At 45.3% G+C, this 19215-nt stretch overlaps 1 protein-coding gene across 1 annotated transcript in view; it reads left to right on the top strand.

The window, feature by feature from the left end:
• PRR5 (proline rich 5 (renal)) overlaps positions 1-19215 on the top strand; it is a 56106-nt gene that overhangs the window by 21307 nt on the left and 15584 nt on the right. The window contains exons 5-6 of the mRNA XM_010150078.1: positions 2493-2584; positions 4767-4907. Of these exons, the coding sequence (XP_010148380.1) occupies positions 2493-2584; positions 4767-4907 (233 nt within the window). The remainder of the gene's footprint in view (positions 1-2492; positions 2585-4766; positions 4908-19215) is intronic.

Below are 19215 nucleotides of genomic sequence, written 5' to 3' on the forward strand. Positions count from 1 at the left end.
AAGCAGAGGCAGCCCGCCAGAGTCCATCCTGTAGTCAGTGACCCCATGGCTCCCAAAGCACCTGAAACAAAGTTGGGAGCACCAAAATCTTGGGAGCTTCTGTTTGGAGCAGGGCTCCCTTCCTGGGTCTGCAGCAGCAGTGGTGTGCCCTCAGACCTCATGTTGTCCTGCATCCCATCATTTGAGTTTCACTATCCAGTTGATGTTGAAGTTTTCAAAAAAGAAAAATTACACTTCAGAGCACACTTTGGAGGGGTTTTGTCCTGCTGGAGGTTTTGAAAATTTTAGCTTTCGCTTTGCAAGGATGATTTTTTAATTCTTATATTTCTTTCAGAAGCTTCAATTAACTTCTGGAAGCACTGTGAAAAGTGCTATATGCATTCTTATGTCATACAAAATTGACTACCTTGTGTTTCATTAAAATGAGCATTTGGAGTAACCCAGCTTCCTGGAATCTGGCAAATGTTTATGGCAAACGTAGGGATCTTTGCCTGACAGTAAAACAAACATAATCTTGAAAGGACACGGAAGTTACATTCTTCAGTGTGAAAGATGCTCATCAACAACAGACAGCAGAAGCACCCGGTAAAAGGCCTGCCTGGCAAAAGGCAGTCGACTCTGCAGCATGTCCGAGCTGCTGCACAGAAATCCATCATGCCACAAAGCGAGCTGCCCGCAAGATGAAAGGAGTGTGCAGCAGTAAAGGCGTGGTTGTCTCAACAGCCTCGTTTGACTTCATGCAGTTCCAGCAGCAGAATTTGAAAAGGACCGATGTTCAGCACCCACATCTGGAGCCAGAATTGTAAGGGTTTAGTTTCCATGTAACCTGTGGGCAACAGCATATTTAACTCTTTTTAAAACTCTGCCCTCAAGGCATAGAGTAGTTGGACTTCTCCTTCATAATCGGATTTATGTCTTCGAAACACTTCAGTGTTTCAGACGCTGGTGTATAGGGATTTTAATGCAATGGTATTTATTACTACTACTGCTGCAGCTGCTAGGAGATTTTGGTCCTGGGTCCCTGCTGTGTTTCACTAGAACTAACACAAATTTTTAAAAAATTGAAACTGAGAACACCTTTTTTAGACTCGTGCATGAGTGTGTGTAAGACAGATCCCCTACCTGGTGGTGCAGAAACAAAGACCTTGGCATGGTTCTTAAACCAGCAGCTGCAGTATAGCATGGTGATCCACATTTGTCACTGAAAGCGCTAATTAAAGTCATCAACGCCGCAATAATTCGGAAGCTGCAGATGGGCCAGAGCTGGTGTTACTTGTTACAGGCTTAAAAATGCAGGGAGATCAAGTATCCCGTAATAAAGATTGGCACTTGACTAACTTGGAGTGTAAATGCTTTCATACAGTTTCTTTGTGATGTGTGTGCAATTCTGGGCAAAATGTTCCCTGGCTGAGGTCCTAAGTAATGCTGTAATACCAGAATCAAGAGTATCTGATTCTGACACCAGCAGTAGTATTGCTTGATTGCTGTTGAATTTCCTTTCTGTTAGTCATATGGTCTTGTCTGAACGCCTCATGATCATGGATGTGTTTATCTCCATCATACTTGCTGGTGGAGGTGCAGTGCCCTCAATTCACTGTTGGGTTAGGGGCACAGGGATGCTGAAGAGCTTGCCCAAGGTCACACAGGCCATCTGGGGGAACGGGGATTGGAAGCCAGCATTCAGCTATCGAGCCAGACTTCCTCTCCTGTAGAGCTTGGCTCCTGCATTTGCCTCTGTGCTTTACAAAATGTTTTGCCAGGAACTCTGTGTCCAACTTGGTTGTAGGACCTGACCAGAGCTTCTCCAGTCTCCGCTGGGGAGGCTTCCAGGTGGCTGCAGCTTGGGAGGTGAATAGAGGAGATGGCCTTGCTGCGAAGACCATGGGGAGCACATGTCACAGCAGGTTTTGACTGCATCCTTGAAAGTTACAGTAAAAGTAGAGCCACAACTCCTTCCTCTTCTTCCACAGGTGTTGGGTGAGATTTTCTATCTAAGTGGAGGGGCAGGGAAGCTAAGGGATCAGTCTGAGAGGATGCTTTGCGGAGGATCTCCACAGAGCACAGTTTGCTCTGCTGGCTTACAGCTTAGAGGGGAGCACCGTGGGGGAGATTTCTCTGCAGGAATGTTTCCACGTTTAACCTGCTGTGCCCTCCTCCTCTCCTCTGCAGTCTTGTCCAGTAGGTATTACTGCAAGAAAAGGAGGAGGTAACCCAAGCTCATTTTTTATTCTTCCCAGGGTTTTTCTGAGTAAGCGTTAACCTCAAAGTGTCTGAGTTGACTAAGAACATTAGATGTGTCATCTGAAAAGACACAAATACTGAATGATCCGATATAGTGAAAGGAATACTAATTCCATACTGCTAATAGTAGCAGTTACGTGATTCATCTTTGTGTGTAATAGCAGATACACATTGTTTCCTGCGTGTTTTAGACTTTGGAGTTTGCTGATTACAACCTAAATGGTTCACGGGTTTGTTTCATGTTTTTGCAGGGCAGAAACTACTGGATACCTTAGCTGAAACCTGGGATTTTTTCTTCAGTGATGTCCTGCCCATGCTTCAGGCTATTTTCTATCCCGTGCAGGTGAAAAATTACTCTGTTACTATGGAATCTTGAAAAACTGGAACAAGCAGCTTTGCTGGTTCATCAAGAGATTGATGCAATCCTTAACTGTCTCCTTGGGCCAGCCTCACAGTGTAGCTGTTCTGTATAGTCTCGTCATGCAAATAAGTTACTTATGCAAACAGGGTTTGAAGTACTTGGGTGAAAAAGATGAAGGGAAACTTTAAAAACAGGAGTGGGGCTCGGGGAGGATGGTTAGTCCTTATGTCTGCTCGCACTAAAACCCAAGAAAGGTTATGAACAAGAAACTGAAGTATGCACACAGTGAAATACATGGAGCTGTGCTGACTTCAGTATATGCATTTCCTTCTCTGCAGTGTGAATTTGTCTTTGAAGTATCGCCGCTTTTGAAAAGGAATTTGTATTTCTGAGGTCACATTTTGTGCTACCGTATATGAACAGCAGAAGTCAGTGGAGTTAGACGAGTTCACATGAGCATAGAATTTGACTTCAGTAATTTTAAATCCACAGTAGGTACTTGATCTGCTTCAGATGAAGGCTTAATCTTCAGACTCAGTCATGGTGTTGTTTGTCACTTAAATCCCAAGGAAATCTGTGCCAGAGAGGTGTAGGTGACCTTCTAGAGTTGCTCCTCGATGCCTGCTGCTTTTTGTGGGAGTTTGATGCCTAATTGTATTCGGAAAAACTTCAGAAACTTTCTCCCAATTTTCCAAGTCGACTTCATGCCTAAAAGGACTGTCCAAATGTTAACGATATTACCATTTGCATCTGCAGATAATTACAGGCATGAAGTCTGAATTCTGTAGAAAAGCTGCAACTCTTCACAGAATTTGATTCTGAAAGAGAAGGGCTCTAAAAACATAGAGGAGTAGTTCACCCATGGGCTTGTGTCTTACCAACAGAAACTTCAAAATGGCAGAAATAAGATGGTATTAAAAACCTATTAGAACACGATGGGAGAGTTTCTAAGTGCCACATATTTTGAATCGGAGGCGTTTGGGCACATAGAGATATAGGTAGGCTCTCAGCCTGGTTTTCGAAAAGCGCTGGACTAAATTAGAAATCCTTCAGCTGTTTTTGAAAATTGCACCCTCTTTACTGTTGTGTTCCTGAGGCCTTTGAAAATGATTTCACAACATAAGTCTCCTCACCTTTCAGATGGAAATAATTGCATGCATTTTCAAAGGAACCTAGAGGAAATAAGAGCCTCAAGTCCTATGTAATTTCAAATAGATCTAGGTGCCTGATGTTCAGAGAGTACTTCCAAAAGCCCAGCTGGTGCTTATGTGCTCTTGTAAATTCTCTTTATTAGCAATCAAAGCAGATTTGGGACCACCTTTACTTCAGTATAAATAATTCACAAAGTGAAAAAGAATGAGTGGGATGGGGTTGGGTGAGGCTTCTTTATTTCAGACTAAGGTAAGTCAATACCAGCTGAGTAGCAGACCTTCCAGAAGTATTAATATTTAGCTGGCAGAACTTGTATATGTAACTGTATATGTACAGCCATATATACTCAAGTAAAAAAACCTGATGCCAGAAACAGTAACAGTTTTACAACTTCTCATAAGGCAAGCGCTGTTAATCTCTGCAGGCAGAGCATTGTAGTCTTCAGTTGAGATTTCCTTCAGTGGGAAGATATTCTTGAACTGCAAAAAGATCTGTTTGAAAACGCAGTATGAAACTTCAGCTCTGCTTCTGCCTTATAGTGAAGCCTCCCAAATGTAGAGAAAAGGAGGATCCACAGGTGGGCAGCGTCAGAATTCCCACCGTAATTTGAAGACAGTACCCAGCCAGTACTCAAAATCATGGGAAATAAAAGAAATTCAACCCTTTTTCGACCTTGCTTTTTTTTTTTGTTTTAAACATCTGATGCATTTCATTACTGTTAAAGCACAAAATACTCATGTATATGCGGTGCTCAGGTATGATCCCCCACACCCCGCCCCAACCCCTCATCGTCTTCATACACAGTCAGTCTGCAGCATTCATTACTGCCAAATCAAATTCACTGCGCAGACTTGAAGGCTGCTCTGTGTCCTTTGTTACGTTTCCTTTGCTTTTCATTCAGATTTACCATTCTTGTAATCCCTCAGAGGTAGAAGAAGGAATTTTGACAGAGGATTTTGAAACTCATTTTCACACTGCTCATAATCCATCCTGCTTTGTTTCTGTTTCTAAGGGGAAGGAGCCCTCGGTTCGGCAGCTGGCTCTTCTGCACTTTAGGAATATAATTACACTCAACATTAAATTGGAAGATGCATTATCACGTTCCAGAGCCAGAGTTCCACCTTCCATTATTCAGATGCTGTTAATTCTCCAGGTAAATTGGTTACTTTTCTCAGGCTGTTTTCTTTATCTGTCTTCTTGCACTGTATTGATGAAGTCTTCTTAAGCAGTCATTGGTCTTGTTCATCCATTGAAAACTTCTTACCCAGAATGCCAGAGCTTCTGTGCAATTAAATGTGCTCCTAATATCTAAAACTGGAGACTGCAGAGGTTCAGATTCTATGCCTTAAGACCCCCAGGGTCTCAGAGTTTTGAAACTGTGGGCGTTGAAATACCAAGTTTTGCAAGCGGCCTGGTGTCTGTGGTAATAATATGACTTCCATTACGTGCTGCGTGTTGCTGCATGAGAGTTCTGGATATGAAGCTTCACATCTGGAGTAGGCAACAAAGTGAATATGCAATTTATGGTTGAATCATGGTCATTTTGGTCACTGGAACCAAACTCTACCAAAGCTGTTGATACAAAGACACTAAGACCAGATACTGGTATTTGCCTTCAGTGTTAGGTATTCTTTTTTTAGTAGTAGTAGTTGTTGTTGTTGTAGTAGTGAGGAGAAACAAAAAGAGGAATTCCAGGCAAAAGGCAAGTATAAGATCTTTTTTTTCTTAATTAAAAACATGAACTTGTGTTGAGGAGATGGATGAGGTGAAGAGGGAGATAGCCAGGAGTAAATTCTTAGGGAGGTGAAGAAGTTGAGATTTTTCTGGTTGCTGATTTTTTTTTTATAAACAAATAGATTTAAGGCAAATGAAAGGGTGCAGTTTCTCACACTTAAAATGTTTCTTTGCTCTTCATCACTGTATGAAATAGTTCTGTGTCTGAAATTGTTTTAAAGAGCAGTGTAATCTAAAGGCCAGTGATGAAAATGGAACAAGGAGTCAGATTCTCTCTGCTAGGTCAAGAAATAGTCTTTCACGCCTGCTATTGCAGTGTACCTTTGTTTAACCTAGTTTTCACACAGAAAGGTAATTTATGCGATAGGACTCCCTTGCCTCCCTTCTCCCTAACCTCCCTCTTGCCAAATGCTTCTTGAAACCGCTGGCGGATTGTGGCACAATGACAGCAATATCGGAGATACTAAGATCCCTAGGAGTTTCATGGAAATGAGTGTCTGCAGAGAGAAGTGCCTCAGGGAAAAATCTAGGAAGCATAGACTTAACTGCATAATGAGACATCAAAGAATTCATGTAACTGAACTGTGAACCCAGCTGGGTTAACAGACACCAGAGACTCCACTCCAGAGTGCCATGGTGGAAACCTTAATCACTGGAGAATTATCTGTCAGGCCTCATCCCTACTTAGACCTGAGGTAAACTGGCCCTTGTAAACCAGGCTTAAGAACTGTCATTGCTAACAGATCGACTGGCTTTTCTGGGGTTTCTTTAGAGAAGCTGTGTTGGCTATGGGCAGGATCCAGCTTTGAATGAATTCAGAGGTGAGCTGGGAATGAATAACGTCCTGATTTAGAAAGTTCATAGGAGGTGATGTGATGTCATTTGCCAGGATCAGTGCCACAGCTTCTTTCTGAAAGATAGCAGTTTCTTCTGAAGATAGCAGAATCTGCTAGCTTCAACAACCAGAGGTGTTAGCAAGGTGGATGCCTGTTTAGGGTGAAAGGTCAAATCCATTCTCATTGCAAAGCTGTTGATGGAAATCAATAGAGAAGTGAGAGGGAGTTTGTTTATTTCTGCATACGTTACCTACGGCTGTGTGGCGGGGATGGTAAAAGTCCTTTCATGTCAGTAGTTCTGCCAAACTTGTGGTTTAAAATACAACAGAAATTACAGGCAGAGGTCAAATCTGGGAATGATCTTAGCAGTGTTAGTCAATAATTGGATTCCAGTGCAAAAGCTTTTTCCCAAACTCAAATGTCATGTTAAACAGAAGCAATTTTTTTACATTTATGGCATAATAATGAATTTCCTTGACTTAGATTAACTCAACATGTGAATAGTGCTGGAAGAGAGATAACAATTCAGTTGTCCAAAGAGCACTTGTTGGTCTTCTGTGTGGATTACCCAGGCTGAGAGATGATGTCTTGGAGTGGACATTGTCTACTCCCTCTTTCTCTCTAGTGTGAATGTGTTTTCCATCACAAACTCAGTGACGCTGCAGCAGATTCACTTTGCAAGAAGATGACCCTAGTGATGCTGACCCTGGACGAAGTGTTGAACCTGGTGCTGTTTCCTCGTTTCTGTCCTTGACAGCCTCGTTCAGCAGTGTTCAGCAATTAAGGAGTAGGTCAGGTTCTTCAAGACAGCAGCTGTAGTGTCAGCTGAAGGTCACAGGTTGACAAAGGCCCATGCTGACATGCACCAGTCTGTCCTGTTAGACTGGATTAAAGTGGCTGAGATTTGGTAACTTCATGCAGGGTGCATCTGGTATCGCTCATGTATTAGCTTGTCGTGGTGTAGGGGAAGAGCTCTGTCAGTTTGTCAGGAGAAGACACTTTCCTTACGGAGGGGAAGGGAAGCTTTTTTCAGGTGAACTGGAAACTGCAGCAATCCTTGGACTCTATGCAGTAGGTAGGTGCTGATTCAGCAAAGCTCAGTAAGCACACATTTTACCATAGTGTGGGTTGGCTTCCTTGGCTTCAGCATGTGAGCGATTTCCTTGACCTCTGTGAAGTTACTGACCTATTGCGAGCTGCACGCATTCCTTGCTTGCTCAGCTAGCCCCGCTGTGGCAAGGAGGATAAAACAGGCCCTGCCAAAGACCTCCTGAATAAAAGGGCCTGAAATTAACTTGAACCCCTTACTTCATTGTTTGGGTGATTAATTTTCCCTTCTTTGTGTCAAATCTTTTGTCCTGTCCACAGTAAACAATTTGCTGGAAGTATGCCTACCAGCCATGCATTTGGTACTTTAGCATGTGATACAGCACCCACACCAGTCCTCTGGCATACAGTGACATGACAGAGGGTATGGATGGGTCCTGAAGGGATCACCGAACTGACAGATACCTCACAATTTGCCCAGAGAGCCAGATACCTCCATTTCTTTGCATCCAAGACACGAAAGCTGGAGGAAGGCAGAAAAATACCATACCTGCTCTCTATAGTCCCTCTTTGAAGGAAAGAAGGACCTCAATTTCTGGGATAAAGTTTTTACAAGTATTTAAATAGCAGATTGTATATCTGGAGCTTTTTTATAAGACAACCTCCATTTAAAGGATCAGAATTTACTCCTCAGGTTAATTATTAGACTTGCGTTCTCCAGTCCGGTAGTAGAGCTGCTTCTGCATCTCAGCCAGTGCTGTCACCTGGTCTAATCACAAACCTGTAATCTCTCGGGAAGGAAGCTTTCCCCCAGATCTGGGGGAAGGAGTGATATTCCCATGCTGTTGAAGTCAGTGGGAATTTTACCATGGTGTGGAAAGGCCTTATACCACTCAAACTTTCTGTTGTCAGCATAGTCTGACCCAGTTACAAAGCACAGACTGAAATGTTAATCCTTTGTGGTTGTTTATAGGCAACATGAGCTAAAGTGCCTCCAGGATGGTCCTGTTTAACTTTTAGGGCCTTCAAGGGCACAGTCATGATTGGAGGAAGTAAAAGAAGAACGAAAACTGCTTTTGAGCAGGGGAGCTCGTGTAATAAACCAAGTTCTCAGTCTTGTCTCTATGACCTTTCCCTTTGCGTGGAATTAGGAAGCTGGAGGGAGAGGGATAAACAGAAGGAGACATTAGGAAAGAATTTTCTCCCTTATACTCTATGAACCAAAAAGAGCAAAACTATCACCGGAGGATAAACAATCTTATTTTCCAAAACCTGTTGTCAAAGAAGACCTTTGCTACTGGAACTGGAACATCTTATCTCCAGGTATCTCTCCTGAGGTCTGAGAGAGTTGGAATAGAGAAGACTTGAAGAGTGTTTATTTGCACCTTTCAGTTCACATCAGCATTATTTGAGTTTGCAGAATCTCTCTGGGTGACCAGAGATATTCAAAAACCCTAGGAAAGTACAGCACAATACCTCTCATGCTGAGGGATGAGGCATCACTAAACATGAGCTCTGAGAAGAAAAATAAACCCTGTGGTTTCCTTTTTGGCTTCTCTGAGCTTCATTTGAACTCCCTTGCCCGTTGTCTTTTTCTGTAAAGGAAGACAAAATAAATACATAAAACTGCCCAATGGGACCTATATGTTATCTCTGGAAAGTTCCTAAATGTAGGTTCAGCTCCTTGTTCTTTAAAGGGGTGGGAAAACACGTTGCAAGAGCTGAGAGCAAGTGCAGACAGTGCTGTTTTTCCATCTCAGCAGCCCCACAGCAAACCAGAGACAGTGCAGTGGTTAAATACCCTTCACTATGGGAAAACTACAGGGTCCTGCCTGTGGAACAGCAGGTCTTCTTTGGGTCAGCTGGGGTCAATTCTTTGTGGCCTTAGGGTTTCGAATTTAGTGGTTGCTTTTGAGAGGTTACCAAGTCTCTCAGACCTCAAGCAGTGGTTGAACAAAGTGGTGTGGACATGAAGTTTCAACATGCTTTTCTTTTTTGTTTACCTTTTTCTGAATTCCTGGTTTGTAAGAACAAAGAGTAGAAATCAGTGAATAAATTTATTATAGCCCCTATTTAAACATAAATCACCATATCAGAAACCTGTGCTTCCCCTGGGTTGGACAGAAACATGTTTTCTTCCTTCCTGGTGAAAGGGTGACTTCTCTGTGGTTGCTTTCCTCAGCCCCGAAGGCAGGAATAAGGAGTCAGGTAAGAAATCTTAACAGGACACTGCCTGACACGAAAGGAAGAGTCCTCCATTGCTTTGTGTTGACGCACGTGGAGCTAAGAATCTGGCCCTCAAGATTTACACCTTAGAGTATTTGTAGAAACAACGCTTGCTTCTAAGTAATATCTTCCGTCTTACTCTGCCTCATTTATTGTCTCTATCAGCAAGTGCAGTTTGCAGTAATTAAATGAACACAGGTTTGTAATCCTGGAATTTGTTTGTATTGCCATGATTTTTAACAGGGCATTTCGTTAATGTGGTGTAGGAAAAAGGTCCTTTTGAAAGGCGATCTTGACCTTTTTGGCCGTGTGGAGTACTAGTCATATTTGATTTTTAATTTCTTCATACGGTTTTTATTATTGTGCTGGTTTTCTGGTGCTGTGAATCATTTCTGCACGGAAGCAGCAAAAATGCTGGAATTATTTCATCTACGTCTTGGGGTATGAGCAGGTTGGAATGTGCTGTTGCTAAGGCAAGGAACTGGGAACTGGCTGGAGAGTTCAGAAGAGCGGCAGCAGCAGTAGGCTGCGTGGGGTGCAGGAGAACCGGAAGGGGCTACATGTACGTTACGGAGTGACGGAGTGCGAAGTGTGCTCTTGTACCAAGCGGAGCGCTGCCTTCGGGTGCTTGCATGGCTGTCAGTCGAGAGCAGCTCCCCTGACGGTTACTAAGGCAAGGAACTGGGAACTGGCTGGAGAGTTCAGAAGAGCGGCAGCAGCAGTAGGCTGCGTGGGGCGCAGGAGAACCGGAAGGGGCTACATGTACGTTACGGAGTGACGGAGTGCGAAGTGTGCTCTTGTACCAAGCGGAGCGCTGCCTTCGGGTGCTTGCATGGCTGTCAGTCGAGAGCAGCTCCCCTGACGTGGCAGGGGACATTGGTGTATGCAGTAAGGGTGTGACGCAGTGACAGTCGGTGGCTGTTTTCTGTTTACAAGCCGTAGGCTTAGAGTTAAGGAGGGAAGCCACATCGGAGGCGTTTTCGCTCTGTAATGTTTCTAGCTCTGTTGCCACCTGGCACTTACTTCACAGCTCACCCCAAGTATGTTTTCTCTAAGGGCAGAGATGGGGGGAGTGAGCGGGGTTGCTATTAACGTAATACTGGGTAAGCCTGACTGACAGGGGGCTTTTTCAGGAGTAACTCCAACACAGGCAGCGTTTCCACACCAGGGACCTAGAAGGATCTGCGCTCATGTGGGCCCTCTTTGTAAGTAAAGCCAGTGGAAGTCCACTGCCATATGGAAAGAACAGATTGCGTTTTGCAATCGAGTACTCTCCAAAACTAGCTCTCAGCATATTTGATAACGCTGTGCGTTGCCACTTCTGTAACCCTTAGCAGCGGAAAAACAAGAAAGCAGCGTAAAATGTTGGAGTTGTTTTGCTTTGTTATATATGAACGCGGTGGCGTAGTAATTCAAGTGCGCGTGTTGTCCCTCCTCTGGACAGAAGGACAGCGTTCAGGGGAACGTGGCCGTAGCCTTGCCCATACCGATTAAACACAATTGCTTTAGGAAGCGATTTGCATTGTGCAAACTGCTTTTGGGCGTGTGCTCCGAGTGCGTTTGAACAGTACCTTGTGTGAAATAAAACGTCACTGCTGTGACGCGTACCAGTTAGGCAGAGGTATGGCTTCAGACGGAGTTATCAAACCCACAGCAGTTGTCGAGACTGCCCTGAGTTAGGCCGTTACCATCCATCGGGTCCTCTGCAGCTACTGCCCGTCCTCTGGACTGCGCGGTGGGAGGTGAGAAGTACTTACTTGTCCTCCTTCGAGTTACTCAACGCTTGCCTTGAGGCTAGGTGTGACGTGGAGTTACGGTCTCGCTGCTGCTTACGGCCCCTGCGACTACCTTAACCCACAGTAATTTACTTTTGCAACCTACGTGTGAGTTGTTTCAGCTCAAGGCAGGTACGCGTTTAACCTCAACTAAAGCAGGTTGTCCTTACTGAAATGTACCTCTGTCTCCTGGGGTGTGCCCCCATTAATGAAACTGGCCTAGTATGGATGCATTGGTCAGCAAATCCGTAAACCTTCACACAATAGAGTTAAATCGGTAAAATAATTCTTAACTTGAATTAGAATGTCCCTGCAGACCCTGTAATTTTATCAAGTAAGAGGGAGAAGGTTTTAACTAATTGCATTAGTTGGTACAAATGTCTTTTGTGGACCCATTTGGGCCAGCAGGCTAACACTCGCATAAAAGAGAGCATAGAAATGTTGATGATTGAAAAACTCTGAGGAGGGAATGTTCCCACAGTGCAAGAATCCTTTGAAGCAGGGTTTTTTAATACTGTAATTCATGGGTTGTCTACAGGGGGAACAGAAAAAAGTTAATCTTAGCTACCTTTTAAAGAAGATTAATTAAACCCCATTAAAACTCCGTATGGACATTCATTCTGAGAATTAAAGGGCTGGGAATGGAGGCGAGTTAAATTAATGGCACTTCAGTTCTACATCAGCACAATTTATCTAAAACAGCTTTCCATCCTTAATTTAGTGAATGTTATTTCATTTTCCTGGATGTCCCCAGGTAGACAAAGCCACTGGGAAATAGTGGCTGTCGAATTGGCCCGGGCTCTACAGGGGTGTCCCCAAGAGGTGGCAGTCACTTCTTGGCAGTTATGGCCGATCACAGACCTGGGGGCCATTCCGAGGGCCATCCCAGGAGCCACCTGCGAGTGGTGGCACCTGGCACGAAGGGGAGGACTGTTTCTGTGTAGGTGACTGAGCTGTTTCTGTGTAGGTAGCAAGGTGGTTGGGGTCACAGGTGCAGCACCTCCTGTTCTGCCCTGTGGGGAGTCACCTGGCCTCACTCAGGAGAAAAATGGCAAAGGTCACATTTCTGACAGAAACACTGTGCAGGGTTGTTTTGTAGTGTTGCATACTTGGGCTTCCCATGGTCTTCCGAGATGAGTCCCCATCGGTTTCCAGACAGGTCTGTCCTGAGCTGCAGCTGGGTGCGGAGTGGCTTGGCTGGTAGTCCCCTACACAGGTACCACCGTACCCCTGCCTTCTCACTGCCTAAAGCTTTCTGGCTGGGCACGGGGCTAGCAGAGTAGCTTTCTGCCAGGAGATTTCAGAGGCAGCCCATGTGCCCCTTCTCCTGCTCCTTGAACCCTTCCTGCCACAGACATGGGCCTGCATGATGCTGCTGCCTGCTGGATTTTGAACACTGGTGCTTGCTGGTAGCACAGCTTCTCTCCCATTGTCGTGCTGGCTGCTTCATCACCTTTTACCTTCCCATACGTTCCCTTCTGAACTCTGTCAGGTAGCCAGCTGCCTGTTTGGTTTGGGGACAGATGGGGGCACTCCTTGGCCTAGAAAGGGGGTATCCCCCAGCAGCAGGCATGGGCTGGTTTGCCCACACCAGTGTGAATAGCAAATTTGTGAAGAAGTCCCTATAATTAAAGAGGAGTGAATAGTTTCCTGTGTGAGTTGTTCAGAAGCAACTCTGGCAGCTGTTTGCTCTCCATCAGGAGTGATTTCTCAGGGTTTTGTTGTTTGCCTGTTTCTCTGTCTCTTCTGTAGAATTTTATTATAATAAGAAGACGTTTCCATTGAAGCTGACTGAAACAAATTATATAAGATGTCCTAGCCTCTGCCTTCTCCCTTGAAGGTGCACTGGGAAGGTAAAGCGCTCCTGCTCTGCCATGCCACCTGACCCCTGTCCCGAAGTCTCTCCTCTCCTGGTCCGTGGTTGCTTGTGCTAGAGTCAGCAGCCCATGAGGGCAGCGTGTACCAGACTTCGCAGAAGGTAACTGCTTTGTGCTGTGCCTTGCAATCTGCAACAGATAGGGGAGTGATGGAAAGAGTCTCCTGGAGCCATCCTTCTCTGTAGTGAGGGGACAGGGTCAGTTGTCTTCTATCAGTAATTTCACAGTCCTGCCCTTAGCTCGGTGCAGCTGCAGAAGAAACAACTGTCTGAACTATGTGGCATGGTGATACACGGCACATACTGTGAAATTCATTAACTCGCCACTACCCAATTATTATGGGTAATTAAAAAGTAAACAGTTAATCATGTGACAGCAGGATTCAGATTACGTTCTTCTACTTAAACTGTTATCTGTTGGGAGTCTTTGGTTGTTTCCTGTTTGCTTCCAGGTGGTTGCAGCAAAACTTCTGCAGCGCAAGGTGACAATGATGTGACAGGCTGTGCCTGCAAGTCAGGCGTCCGGGCAGGCAGTTGTACCGAGTGTCCCCAGTATGTTATGGCTTTGCTGCGTGCAAACCAGCTGGCCGTGGCAGCACGGTTTTGCGGAGAAGCGACCGTCCATCAGAAGGAGGGTGGGAGCTACGGTGCAGCAAGCCAGAGACATGGGGATGGGATGGAACTGCCCCCGCTGTGCTCTTCAGAGGGGATCCAGAGGCCTATGGTTTGAAGTCATTAGGCAGAGGGTGACTCTTTAGTACTCTTTGATCCAAATGCAAAGCAAAAGGCAAGCATGCTGAAATCAGGCAGATGCTGGCAAGAGGAAAAGCTGTCATTTAGCCTGGCTGAAATCTGTCAGAAAGGTATTTTCATAGAATCATAGAATGGTTTGTGGTGGAAGGGACCTTAAAGACCATCCCGTTCCAACCCCCCTGCCATGGGCAGGGACACCTTCCACTAGACCAGGTTGCTCCAAGCCTCATCCAGCCTCGCCTTGACATCCGGCTGGGGCATCCACAGCTTCTCTGGGCAACCTGTTCCAGTGCCTCCCCCCCCTCTCCAGGAAGAACTTCTTCCTGATATCCAATCTAACCCTCCCCACTTTCAATTTAAACCCGTTACCCCTGGTCCTGTCACTACAGGCCCTTGTAAAAAGTCCCCCCCAGCTTCCTTGTAGCCCCTTCAGGCACTGGAAGGTGCTATAAGGTCTCCCCGGAGCCTTTTCTTCTCCAGGCTGAATAAGCCCAATTCTCCCAGCCTGTCCCCATAGCAGAGGGGCTCCAGCCCTCTGATTTTGCAAAGTACCGCTGTTGCACTCAGAGTGGCTCTCACCTAAAACCAATTCAATTTCTTCTTCAGCAGCTGAGAGCTGTTAGCTGCTTCTGTTACCAGCCGCCGTGTCTCTCCAAGCCTCCTTTTTGCTAGTGTGGACAGACAAGAGTCTTTATGCACTGGGCACTGTGTAAACATGATGAAAATATGGTCTCTGCACTAAGGATTGTGCAGGCTAATACAAGAGACAGTATATGTATCTGGACAATGGGGAACACAAGGAGTCGGACATACTAGAAGTGATTTTGTAACAAACTTCGGCGTCAGTGGTCCAAATGTCCTCTAGAGACTCAGGGCAATTTGGTCCTTGTCGTCTGGTTGTAGGTTGCCTGTTGGGCTCCAGGAAAAAAAAAAATCCCTCATTCCTCGTGTATCACTCACGAGCCTTTCTTGTGGTTTCCTTGGTTAGTTGAAGAGAACAAAACCTTGGAAGAAGCAGTGGGGTATTTCCATTGTTTCTCAAAGTGTCTGAATCATGAGGACAGATGTTTAGGCAGTATGAAGCTAGCACAGCTCTGCTAACACCCATGTAAAGCAGAGGAGGAATTGGGCAGTGGCTTTGTTGGAAAAGCTCTAGAATATGGTTATATACGTAGCACCATTGTTAATATTTAAAACAGAAGCAAGGAGAAGGCTTGATTCATGGGGGCGGTTGTGTGGTACTATGCAAATTAAATTAAAGCATCAGCCAGCTTGGTGCTGGGGGGTGACATGACACACGCTTCCGTTTCAGTAGTAGGGTCATATCTACAAGAGCTCAGGGTATCTGTGGTTTCACCTACACAGGTTTCCATTACACAAAGATCTGCCACGGTTGTTGCAAGAGTTGCTGAACATTGCCGGCGCGTGGAGCTGCTGATGTGCATGTCCCTGACGGGTGCTCAGGACGAAGGAGGGCAGGTCAGCTCCTTGGAGCCACTCCTGCAATCTCATCCCTAATCCGTGTGCACTTTCTTTTGGGGAGTACACTGCTCAGTGCTCTCTGGCTGTAAACTCGTATTCTGTATGCTTGTACCTCTTCTACACCCTGGGTTGCTGAGAGCGGGTTTCCACTCTAGATCCACTCAGTTAGCTTTCCAAGTATTTTGAATTGACAAAGACTTTTTTATTGAAATTGAATTGTTCTGTAGAAACGTGTCGCTTTCAGCAAAGCTTTTACTGCAAGCCTGGAGGGCTCCCACAGGCCCAGGCTGCCGGGCACCTGGGCCCCACGACTTCTGTGTTCGGAGACTGATGGAAGCTCGACCTTGTGTGAGAGAACAACCAAGAAGCGCTCGTGCAGGAGCGCGCTGCTCAGTTCCCCGTTGTCTTGGTGGGCTGCTCCCTGCCTGCACAAGCAGCAGGCTGAGGGCAAGCTGATGTCCTGAGTGGCTGGTTGCCCAAGCAGACAGCTGCCCACGGGTGGTGCCTGAGCCATGCAGCATCTTAGGCCAGGATAGATAGGTGGTCGGGAGGGGATCTGCTGCTTTCTGGCTCACAGGGATGAGTTGGTGGTGTTGAAAATTGTGTCGCTACCAGAAACAGCACAAATGTAAAAAATCCAGAAGGCACAGCTGACGCATCTGCTCAGTCTATTCAAGAGTATTTCAGAAAAGAAGAAAATTTGTGGGGTAGATTCAGTCACCTGCAAAGGATGAAGCAGCATGCAGGATGCTGAGGGATGAGCGTTCATTAATGATTTAAAAGGGGAGTGTGGCTGTGAAAGGCAGTACCAGAAATCCTCACAAGTAGGTAACATCAGTCAAGTTAATGTTTGCAGCTCTTCAAAACGTTTCTTGGATGTCTCTTCAAAAGAGCCTGGATGCACTGAGGGAGGGCTCTGCTATTCTTTTTTCGTGTTTGAGTACCCGTCTGAAAATAAATGCAAGCTGGATTTTTTTGTAATAAATGTTAAATGAGAAAACACGCAGAGCCAAACCTAGGTAAAAGGCTTGAATGCTTGAAGTTAAATGTCTTCAATTCCCCAGCAAGGTTAGATGAGCTTGATGTGTATAGATCAGCAAGAACTTCAGGAGGGAGCCTAAAAAGAAATGAGAAGCTTTATTCTCTTGGACATTAAACATCACATCTAATTATTTGGTAACTCGGGGGGTGATCTCTGCGTGGGGCTGCACATGCGCCTCCGTGCACGTGTGTGTTTGCCTGTGAGTGTAATGTAGCAGTGCCAAAGCATTTGTAAATGCAGATAAACTAACTCCAGCTCAGATGTATTCCATAAACAGCTCTTCAGAGACACTCACCTCTGCACAGATTCATTTGGTGGGTTGTTTCAAAGTCACATTAGCTTATTTGACTGAGATGATTGCAGCTGTCATCTGTGCCCAGGGGAGACACTTAGCCAGGAATCAGACAACCTCTAGCCCTAAAACTGTGAAGGCAGAAATGCTTACCATTATTTTTGGTGGATCTTTATTAGCAAACTGGCTGTTCAGCTTCTGCAGGATCCTAAGCACTGTATTTAAAGCCTCAAAGTAACTTCCTTACTTCTAATCATTTCACATCTTGTACTTCAGTGTTTATCTTCTGCTTTGTCTTTTGCAGTCTTATATAAAATATTTAGTAACAGTTGAAAGAAAAAGAATAGGTTGGATGTCTGTGGGTCAGGGGTTTCATCCTTTCTGGAAAGAAAAACCTTATTGCTGTCTTTCTGCAGCTGAGCCATTTGAAAAAGTCTCACCAGCGAACACCAGCCGTGTCTGGGTGTTTTGTCTTCCTTATCTTTTGTCTGTGGCTCAGTGCCACCAATGAAAGGAGGAGAGAGACAGAGCAGCTTCTCATGCTGACGTTGACATTACTTGGCACTTGCTGGAGATGAAAGTGAATATGACAAAATCTTTATTTCTGAGGCAGCCACAGGGATCTGAAGTGCTGCCTTCTGTCAGTACGGCAGTGGCAAGCCTCTCTGCCTCTCCCGCCCATGAACGCTGTTGCTATGAGAAAAGCAAGAGGCAGAGATGAGAAGACATGATTTAACCCTTCAGGTATCTGAGGCTTTACTAGTATGCCAGTGGCTTAGCATAAAATGAAGTGAGGGAAGGATGTTCTGAGTGAGCACTGCTGGGGGCTCATAACAATGCAGCCATGAATTGTGTGGCTGCATCTGTCCCGCACATGCAGGAAGGACACGGGTGCCTAGGAATCGGCATGTAATGCACAGGGCACGGCCTCCGGTGATGTAAACCAGTAAAAACTGTCAAGTTAATAATAATGGGATACCCAGTATGAGGGTATGCTTCTGCTGTATGCACATACAAATTTAGATTGGATATTAGGAAAAATGTCTTCACTGAAAGGGTTGTCAGGCATTGGAATGGGCTGCCCAAGGAGGTGGTTGAGTCACCATCCCTGGAGGGATTTAAGAGACTTGAAGATGTGACACTTAGGGACATGGTTTAGTACTGGATTGGCAGTGTTGGATTAACAGTTGGACTTGATGATCCTAAAGGTCTTTTCCTACCTAAAAATTCTATGATTCTATAAAATTACTAACCGAACAGAGGTTATTCTGGCTTAAATCAATTGGGAATTTGATGTACAAGTCCTACATTTCCTCCAACCCTGAGATATAGCTGTTTGGAAACACAGAGTAGTCTTAGAGGTTTACTGAAAATGAGCCCGTTATGAACTCTTAGCACTCCACCGGGCTGAGATAGCCATCTGAGAGGGGAAATTCCTTTCTTCCAGCTAGTTCCAGTCAGCCTGCAAAGGTGTGGCCTCCGTTTCCCCCCAGCCCAGGCACATTTTCTTGTTCTCCCTTTGGACTGCTTCAGAGAAACCTCCCCTAGGGAAGAGGGCACGCACACATAGTTTGAGTGCATCAGGTTCACTTTAGTCAACACAGGCTTGGGCAAAGCAAAATCTAGGCCCCGCTTGAAGCAGTTTTGAGTCTGTTTCCTAAAGGCTAAATATTGTCTGGATTGTCTGCTTGGGATGAAAGTGGCATGAATCATCAGGGAAACTCAGCAGCAAGTACCTGAAATTTTCTCTCCTGGCAAACACAGACAAGTGGACTAGAAGCAGGAGTAGAAAGATTCAACTCCCAGTCCTTGACCCCTTTCTGCTCCCAGTCAGTTTGATGCAGGCTTTTTAGGGTTTTTTTTCCCAGATGTCTCTTCAAAATGAGTCAATTGGTCTCATAGTCCTTCTCAGTAAGTTCCCAGGTTTAACACTACTTTTATGGGACTTGAAGCTGTCAGATGCAGAGTCCTCCAGAAGTGCTGAGCTCTGTTGAAGCTGGTAGAAGAACATGAGCAGCTGTGTGCCCTTGCTTCAAAGAAGGCTAATGGTATCATGGGCTGCTGCATCAGGCAAAGTAATTGTCAGTGGGTCAAGAGAGGTGATCCTTCCTCTCCACTCAGCACTCCCAACGCCAGGCCTGGAGTGCTGTGTCCAGTTCTGGGCTCCTCAGTACAGACATGGACATACTGGAGAGAGTCTAACAAGGGGCCACTGAATGATGAATGTGTCTGGAAAATCTCCTGTGATGGAAGGCTGAAAAAGCTGGGACTATTCAGCCTGGAGGAGAGAAGATTTAGAGACATCTTACCAATGTTTATAAATACCTGAAGGGCGAATGTAAAGAAGAACATAGAATCACAGAATGGTTTGGGTTGGAAGGGACCTTAAAGACCATCC

Source organism: Eurypyga helias, unplaced genomic scaffold (genome assembly GCF_000690775.1).
Source record: "Eurypyga helias isolate BGI_N326 unplaced genomic scaffold, ASM69077v1 scaffold4354, whole genome shotgun sequence".
In the NCBI taxonomy this organism is placed as follows: domain Eukaryota; kingdom Metazoa; phylum Chordata; class Aves; order Eurypygiformes; family Eurypygidae; genus Eurypyga; species Eurypyga helias.